The sequence below is a fragment of the Hipposideros armiger genome, unplaced genomic scaffold (assembly GCF_001890085.2).
Source record: "Hipposideros armiger isolate ML-2016 unplaced genomic scaffold, ASM189008v1 scaffold_444, whole genome shotgun sequence".
Classification (NCBI taxonomy): domain Eukaryota; kingdom Metazoa; phylum Chordata; class Mammalia; order Chiroptera; family Hipposideridae; genus Hipposideros; species Hipposideros armiger.
The window spans coordinates 1,344,733-1,354,413 of NW_017731794.1; the positions used below are offsets into that span (position 1 = coordinate 1,344,733).

The 9,681-nt window shown below is 33.3% G+C and overlaps 1 protein-coding gene across 3 annotated transcripts in view; it reads left to right on the forward strand.

Annotated features, from left to right (window-relative positions):
• LOC109394917 (probable ATP-dependent RNA helicase DDX60) overlaps nucleotides 1-8,434 on the forward strand; it is a 108,774-nt gene extending 100,340 nt beyond the window's left edge. For all 3 annotated transcript variants that reach the window (XM_019665492.1, XM_019665491.1, XM_019665493.1), the window contains 5 exons: nucleotides 1,721-1,868; nucleotides 3,155-3,297; nucleotides 5,747-5,898; nucleotides 7,255-7,317; nucleotides 7,491-8,434. In XM_019665492.1, coding sequence (XP_019521037.1) covers nucleotides 1,721-1,868; nucleotides 3,155-3,297; nucleotides 5,747-5,898; nucleotides 7,255-7,317; nucleotides 7,491-7,590 — 606 coding nt within the window. In that variant the 3' untranslated portion in view covers nucleotides 7,591-8,434. The remainder of the gene's footprint in view (nucleotides 1-1,720; nucleotides 1,869-3,154; nucleotides 3,298-5,746; nucleotides 5,899-7,254; nucleotides 7,318-7,490) is intronic.
• The last annotated feature ends 1,247 nt before the right edge of the window (nucleotides 8,435-9,681 follow it).

The following is a 9,681-nucleotide window of genomic DNA, read 5'->3' on the forward strand; positions in this document are numbered from 1 at the left end:
CTTCTTTGAAACAATGTCTATTCAAATCCTTTGCCCATTTTAAAAAAATTATTTATTTTTGCTGTTGAGTTGTAGGAGATTCTTATATATTTTGGCTATATCCCCTTATCACGTAGATGGTTTAGAAATATTTTCTTCTATTCTGGAAATACCTTTACATATTGTTGATTATTCCCTTGGCTGTACAGAGCTTTTTAGTTTGATATAGTCCCACTTATCTATTTTCATTTTTGTTGCCTGCACTTTTGGTGTCATATAAAAAAAAAATCAGTGCCAAACCAATGTCTCTATATTTTCTTCTATGAGTTTTACAGTTTCAGTTCTTACATTTAAATCTTTAATCCATTTTAAGTTTATTTTTAGGTAGTGTATAGTAAGAATCCACTTTCATTCTTATATACGTGTATATCCCATTTTGCCAACACCATTTGTTGAAGAGACTGTTCTTCCCCATTATGTATTTTTGCATCCTTGTCAAAGATGTGCTGACCATATATACCTGGATTAACTTCTGGATGCTTTATCCTGTTCAATTGATCTATACGTCAGTCATTATGCTGGTAGTATACTGTTTCAATTACTATAGCTTTGTAAAATATTCTAAAATCAGGAAGTGTGATGCCTCCAGCTTTGTTCTTTTTTCTCAAGGTTAATTTGTTTATTCAGGATCTTTTGTGGTTCCATATACATTTTAGGGTTATTTTTCTATATTTGTAAAAAATAATGCCATTGAGATTTTTATAAGAATTGCATTGAATCTGCAGATAACTTTGGGAAGTATTGATGTCTTAAAGTATTAATTCTTATCCATGAACATGGCGTGCATGCCTTTCTATTATTGTGTCTGCTATAATTTCTTTCATCAGTGTTTCATACTTTTCAGTGTAAAAATCTTTCACCTGGTTGTTTATTCTTGTTGATGCTATTGTAAATGAGATTGCCTTAATTTCCTTTTCAGACACTTAGTATACAGAAACAACTGATATTTTAATGTCGATATGGTATTCTGCAACTTTGCTGATTTTGTTTATTCTGGCAGGTTTTATTGGTGAGTGTGTGTGTGTGTGTGTGTGTGTGTGTGTATGCACACACAGACATGCTAAAAAGGTCTATGCTAAAAGAAATACATTTTTTAGGCAGACAGAAAAAATCTAAATTTGGAGAACATGGAAATACAGAAGAGCGTGAAGTACACTGGAAAAGATAATGCATGGGTAGATAAAAAATGATTATCTAGTGTATCTAAAAATAATTATAATGTGGTAGAATAATTAACAAAATATTAGCACAATGAATCTATGAGGATTTAAAAATCCTCACAGTCAAGGGAGGTTTATTCCAGGCATGCAAATGTATTTTATATTGTTGCTTGTTCTCCAAACATAGCACTAGTTTTTTTTAACTATGCATAAGCTAAATGTGATCTGAGGGCATGCTTCTATTTAAAAGACAGTTTTGATTAAGTAGTGTGAAAGCACATTTTTAAGATTAAAGCTATTGATTTTGATAAATGCAAATAGAAACAAAAATGAATTGTACCTTAATTTCAAAGATGAATGAATGAAACAGTTACATTATTGAATAAATAGATAACTATCTAATTATATTGCAGTGTTCTTTGCTCTTCTTCCAAAGTTACTATTTTCAAAGAAAGTATAGAGATCTCTCTGAAAAAATATGTGGCCACTAGGTTATCTTGATGATCTCCTTTATAATTTAGGTGTTCCTTGAGGATCTCCCTAAGGATTTTAATGATGCTTTACATGAGTATAACATGCAGGCTACAAAGGACTTTGCCTTTTTCTTACTAATTGTTTCCAAATTGGCTGATATGAAACAGGAATATCAACTCCCACTGTCAAACATAAGTAAGTATATTTTATCTTCATTGTGGAACAATTTAAAGAATAAATCATCTTGCCTAAGAGCATTTTCTCCCAGAAGAAGAACAGAGCCCTGAAAATATGTCTGCCTTAGTAGGGGATTCCTTCTGATTTCCAAAGGAAGACAGTGATTCTTAGAAGTTAAAAGGGCAATGAAACTAAATAGAGTCATTTATAAACCGTCTTTGGGTCAGGACTGGAAAATGGAGTAAGGACATCTATGAGATGAAGAAAAACTAGAGATTATTCTGTCATTTTTTTCCTTGAGAGGAAATTTGCACAGTATTCATGCACATTAACTCTTGGCAGATACCTAGGTCCAAACTATGGCTCTGGTACTTATTAACAATGAAATCTTGGATAAGTGACTACATTTATGCCTCAACTTCCTCTATAGATATATGAGAAAGAATATAAAATTATCTAACTAGTTTATGTGAACTTCAAATAAATGAGTTAAATAATTAAGTGAATATCATAAAATAGTGCCTAGCACATAAGCATACACTATTATAACTTTGCTCTTGTTTTTCATAAGCTACTGGATGGAACTCTTCTAGGGGAAAAGTACACAGGAAGAGGCGACTGGGATAAAGGGAAAGGGTTGAGCTGTGGGTAGTAATTTCCTGGTTTCATTATATCCTAACGTCCTCAATTGAAAACAGTCAAGGAGATAGAGCTTGTAGCTTCCTGAGCCCAACTAAAGTGGAAAGCAACATGGATAAAAAGCAGACAATAACTGTGAGCATCCCAGAGGAGGCAAAATTGGAGTGTGTGAACATCCTGCCTCCATTACAAATTAAAGCCAAGTCTGAATGCATGATCTGGTGCTTTATAAGAATAGCAACTGAAAAGATATTCCTTTTCATATGCTATTTCCAAACCTGCTGATAGTGTCTACTTGTAACAGCCTGTCTAGAAAGATTCTGAGTTTAGTGGGAAAAAAGTACCAAGGTAATAACAATAATTCTGTGTTAAAAGAATGTACAATTTAACTTTAGTCTTTTATTACCTGTTGATCAAAGCAACTAAAATATAAAACACAAGTGTATAATACTGATAGTAAAATGAATAGCAAACATTTATTTAATATATTCTGTGCCAAGATTCGCTATTCACTTTATGTGATATATCTTACTCAGTCTTCATTATGACCTATGTCCTGGGAAGCTGAATGGCCCCACCTTGTAGCATGGTCTAGAGCAGGTGTGTAAGGCTAGATAACTTGGCTAATATTTCAAAATGAATCTACTCCAACCTATTATGGCCAGATTTCACAGGTAAAGAATGTGAAGACTCCCAACTTGTGTCTCACTTGATGAGCTGCAAGAAAGGAAGAGTAGCTGTTTCTCCATTTGCTTGTCTCTCTGGCAACTGTGACAGCGATTTGCTTCAATCACAAACTCCAAACCATGTAAGTGGAAAATGGGATTAATATATAAGACGTCTTTAAGAAAAAAATTGTATTTATATTTTCGGGCAGCTTAGAAAGGACTTCAGTTTTCCCAAACTGAAAAACAAAATACAGGTTAATGAACAGAAATATCCAGGGATGGTGTCTTAGAGCCAGTATCGTTTCAGTTTCTCAGTATTAATCTGAGAGACTCTTCTCCATTATAGCAAACTTCCAAGATTACTGTTTTTCTTTCGTCTTTAAAGACTTTAGGGGTGATTGACAAAGGCTTGCTGTGAAAAGAGCACATAAAGCTATTGATTGGGTTGTCGGAAAAGTCATTATGCATTTTTGCAACGAAAACAGAAAAAATACGTCATGACTTTTCTGACAACCCAATATCTTCAAGCTTTCCCGGTATTACCATAGGTACTGGAAATCCCTCGTAGAGGACAAAGAACTTGACACATTTGGAATATGTTGAATCATCCATTTGAATGTTGGAATCGACTTATAGAAGTTTAATTTATATCCATACAAAATTTGAGAAAATGTTACATTTGATATTATGGATTGACACTGATGTCTCAACGCCATTTGATTCCAAAATCAGAGAGTCCTCTTATATAAAATAGCCCAGTGCCACTTAAAAGAATTTCGAAAAACTATGTATATAGACCTTTGTGCATTTTAAATGGACACATCCATCTGAGTGATGTCTTATAATAAACTGCTCTTGGAAAATGGGGAAATCTGACATAGAAATAATAAAGGAGTGCACTTAACTTATAAGAGCAATGAATTTATGAAGGTTCTCTCCTGTATTTCGTTTGTATGATCACAGTTAATTACTTATATAAGAACTTTGTAGCTAGCCACATTAAAAAAAGACGTATTCATTGTTAGGTATTATAATATTCCCTTCCCTCTATTGTACAATCTAACTTATGGACAGTATGTGCCATTCACTTTATTTCCTTTCCATATGCAAGGTTTTCCATGGGGTTTTGGAAGGACACTGATAACAGTTATACTAGAATATAACGTCAGTCTTATTGCCATACAGACACCAGAAATTAGCAGTGACCTTTAATGTACAGGGCATGGACTGACTCAGACACATAATTGTTCCTGATGGTGTGCCAGAGAGAAGGGTCTATTTCATCTGTTTTGAAGCATCTTGCACTGGTGAATATTTCCAGAGTATTGCTTGAGAGTAACATGCCATTTGTCATACCCAGCTCACTTTGTACAACTTTACTAGTGTAAATTATAATCCCCTAAAACTTGTTTTGCTTGTATTATTTGTTACATTTTAGTGTCGTATTAAATACACATACATACATATCTTTAAATGGCATATAGCTAGGTTATAAGACATAAAACTGTAATGAATACCTGTGTGTTCCTCTGTTTCATTCACTTGTCTCTCCTCTTTCCTCAGGATATCAACTGTCCTAAACTTTGTGTTGTTAATTCTCCTCAAAAGAAAATGTCATATTCCAAAATCACATTTCATTTTTGCTGCTTTTGAATTTTATAAAAAATGAAGGAATACTTACTGTAGTCTCCTGAAAAAATTGTGGGTTTTTTGCATGCAACTTTATGCATGTAACATTCATTCATATTGTGACATGAAGTTCTATTTTTTATTTTTAGTATTTCATAGTATTTCATAATGTGAAAGTAAGACAACCCGTTGATCTGTTTTGCTAATAAGTTTTTGTGTTTGTTTCTAGTCTTTGCTATTACAGACAGGGTTGCTATAGACACCTAGTACACCTGTGCAACAGTTTCCTTCAAGTATAAATTTTCTGGATTTTCAGGGTCAAAAATTTTTTCTGGATCATACTGGAATAAAAATATTTCAAGAAATTTTAATAATAACTTTTCAAGCTACTAACTAGTCATTTTAGAATGTTGTGTACCAGAGTTCCTACTGGCCCTGTGTAGATTTCAAAAAAAGAGCAGGCATGGAAAACTATTGATTTGCTTTATTCTTTTTTTCATTTTCCTTCTTTTCTTTCCCTTTCTTCATCTCCTTCCTTTTTATTCTGGTAATTGGATTATAAAGATTGTTAGAGTTGTTCAGTTGAACTCTTCTCATGAGACATAAGGCACTGGCTCCCTGATACTCTGTTTATGAAGATATTACCTGCACCAAGTAGGCTAGTAATAAAATTTTAAATTAGCTTTTCTTTCCTAGTGATTCTTGCTACAGTCTAGGCTGGATGGTTGAAATTGCCATCAGTATGCTGTGAAGCAATATTGTTCACAGGTAGGGCCAAGTCATTCTCTAGGCTGGCTTCAGATGGCACCACCCCAGTGTGTATGAAAAGCACCCTCTTCATTCACCACAAAGAGTGTGCTTTAAAAATGTTGATTAAGGAAGTAACTACAAAGCACAATGTAATAAATTATAAACTTTTTATGCATAAATAAGAAATTAAGAAGAGTCGTATTTCCTTAGATCATTCTGCGCACAATTGGTATCCGTCACTCTCAGACTCCTGTGCTGTTGCCTCAGGCATTTGATAGCCAAGGAAGAAGAATGCCACTTAATGCTTATGCACTTGATTTTTATAAACATGGTTCCTTGATAGGATTAGTCCAGGACAACAGGTATGTTTTATCTATTTCCATCTATCTATACCTTTATCTCCATGTCCACATCCATGTCCATGTCTATCTCTTTTATCTCTATTTCTACACCTATTACCATTTCCATCTCCTTCTCTATGTTGATCTCTACCTGCATCTTTATATATTGAATGGAGGAACTTAATGAATATTAGGCAAAATACTTTTTTTTGTTTGTTTGTTTACAATTTCAAGTATAGGTTAATTATGCTAAAGACACTGGAATTTTTTTCTTAGAGACTAATGGCAAGAGTTTGTTACTTTGCGGTTTAGTAGCAAAATCTTGGGACTTAGGCTGACGCCTTTGACATAAAGATTTACTCTACAGATATAAATATTTTCATATACTCACAGATATATTTTTATGTATCAATATCCTATATATTCCTTATTAAACATTTTAAAACTGAATAATAATACCAAATATTGTCATGCTCTTCATTATCTGAGAGAACTATATAAAAAGTATGTAATTCAAACATTAAAACATGACAATTGTTTTAGTTCTTTGGCAGGAAAACCATTTTCAAAAATAGTAAGCAGGAGGGCCGGCCGAGTGGCTCAGTTGGTTAAGAGCTTGCTCAAGGGTTTGAGCTCTGAGCAACAGCGGTTCGATTGCCGGCCCGAGCTGAGCAGCCGCTGAGCTGCCAACAGGTAGCAGGATGGCTCAGCTTAAAAAAAAAAAAAAAAAAATAGTAAGCAGGAGTAAGCCCTTGTGGATTTACCTAGAATGGAGAAATTGGCCCAGGCACTGAGCACCTAGATGTAGAGAGGGGCGTTCTGTCACACCAATCAGGAATTCAGTGTGCATTTTTTTCATATAAGAATAATGTAATAATATTTATATTTAAGTTATATCTAAAAATAAATAGTAGTTTTTATTATGCCTTTTTATAGATGGTATTTTTTTCTTTTTTTTAATAAGTCTATATTAAATTGAAGTAGTTAAAACTCTGACACTCTTGAGAAATATTGATCAGTTTTAAAAAATATGACTCATTGTTGTGATATTAGTAAGTAATTCATTTATTTCTTCCCTTTTGATACTTGAACTTCCTTTCACTCTGTTGAGCTTTACTTTTCTACTTTGGTTTTCTCTTGAGATGGTCAGCCTCCTGTATTTATTATCTGTGTTTGTGATATTTGTGACTCTTGAATTCATGATCACCATTCCCACAGGTTAAATCATCATCTGGGAATCTGTGGCAAAATGATTCTGGTAAATACATCTTGACAGACAAAAGTAACCTATGATTCACAGATCTAACATTTCAACATGATATGAGAAGTTCTTAAATGTTTCTAGACCATTAAATTTTCAAATGTTATTTTGTTTAGGATGAATGAAGGAGAGGCTTACCAGTTGTTGAAAGATTTTTCACTCACCATTCAATCTATCAGGTGTGTTATATATTTCAAATACTAATTTCAAACTTTCAATAATTTAGTGGTAACTTGAAAAATGTTGAGCTCATAGTGAGGTTTACTTAATTCTGCCTTCCTAGGGCAAGTCCCTCTTATAATACTGCCTCTTCCAAAATGGGTGCTTCATATACATTTGTTTTCATTTACAGTGTTTCCTTGCGTGAACTATGTGATAATGAAGAAGACAATGTGGTCTTAGCTTTTGAACAACTGAATGAAACCTTTCATGAAAAACTTACAAACGTCTAAAAACAAAGTATCCAAACCTCTTAAAATATTTTTCAAGTTGTATTATGATTCTCATGTTTTTTTGTCAGAAATACATATATGATCAATTAGAAAGAGAATGCACTTTGGAGTCAGAGTTGTGATCAAAACTGCCATGTTCTCTCATAAGCACCCTTGGATAAATTATTTAATATTTCCAAGTCTAGTTTCCTTATATAGTTGAGTAATAATGCTTATGTCTCAGCTAGTTTGCAGATTGATTGAAAAAATGCAAAGATTTTATATGTAACTGAAAAACAATTTTTACTCTGTGAAGCTTACACAAATATTACATTCTGAACATATTTTTCTTCAATGTCATAGTTTGTAAAAAGTCTACTAAGGCTAAAATAAATGGTTATCATATCCTGAAGTTGAAATATATTCTCTCTAATTAACTTAATGTGATTATGTGACTTAGATATAAGCCTATTAATATCTTCTAGTAATTTTTTACTACTACTTTAAAATTATATTGATAAATGAGAGCTTTGGGATAAATTCTGTGATGTTTTAAAGTTAAACGTAACTGATGATCTGGCTTGATTTTAATTGTATATTAGTGACTGGAAAACCACAAAGAAATAAAATGGGTTTGATCTACATACCATTGATCTCTTTATGTTAAATCGATGCATCTGTCAATCCGTTTGCACACATGTGTGCATTTTTTTATTATTAGTTTCAGGTATATAAAACACTGTAATAGTTAGACATTTACACCCCTCACAAAGTGATAATCCCTGTCCCCTAATCTACTACTGTCTGAAATCATACATAGCTGTTACAATTCCACTGACTCTATTCCCTATGCTGTACTCCACATCCTGTGACTATATATATATATATATATATATTTATATATTAAATTGTAGTTGACATTCATTATTATTCAGCTTCAGCTTCAGGTGTACAGTGCAGTGGTCAGGCATCTACACTGTCCGTGAAATGGTCTCCCTAAATAAGACAAGTAAGTGTCCATTGGATATCCTACAAAACCTTTACAACATTATTGATCATATTCCCCAAACTGTCTTTTGTAATCCCATGGCAATCTTGTGGTTGCAAATTTGTGCTTTCTAATCCCCTCAACCTTCTTCCTCATCCCCACCCCCCTCCCATCTAGCAACCCTCAGTTTTTTCTCTATATCTCTGAGACTGTTTCAGATTCATTTGTTCATTTATTCTGTTCTTTAGATTCCACATATAAGTGAGATCATATGGTATTTGTCTTTCTGTGTTTGAATTTTTTCACTTAGCATAATGTTCTCTAGATCCATCTATATCATTGCAACAGGTAAGATTTCATTCTTCTTTATAGCTGAGTAATGCTCCAGTGTATAAATGTACCACAATTTCTTAAGCCAGTCGTCTACCAATGGGCATTTCAGTTTCCGTATCTTGGCTATTATGAATAAAGCTGTAATAAACATAGGGGTGTATAAATTTTTTCAAATCAGCATGTTGGATTTTTCTGGATAGATCCCTAAGAGTGGAATTTCTGGATCATAAGGCAGTTCCATTTCCAGTTTTTTGAGATACCTCTATACTGCTTTCCATAGTGGCTGCACCAATCTGCAATCCACCAACAGTGCACCAGGGTTCCCTTTTATCCACAACCTCATCAGCATTTGTTCTTTGTTTATTGATGACAGCTATTCTGTCAGGATTGAGGTGGTATCTCATTGTGGTTTTTATTTGCATTTCTCTAATGATTAGTGAGGTTGAACATTTTTTCATATGTCTGTTGGCCATCTGTATGTCCTCTTTAGAAAAATGTCTCTTCATGTCCTCTGCCCAGCACATGTGCATGTTTTATAATAGTTTATGTATACATTTGACTCTTGAACAACATGGATTTGAACTGTGGAGGTCCACTTATATGTGGGTTTTTTTTTCTTCAATAAATGCATACATTGGAAATTTTTTTGGAGATTGCGACAATTTGAAAAAAACTCGCAGATGAACCATGCAGCCTAGAATATTGAAAAAAATTAAGAAAATTTAGATATGTCATGAATGCAAAAAGTATATGTAGATACTAGTCTATTTTCTTACTTACTACCATAAAAT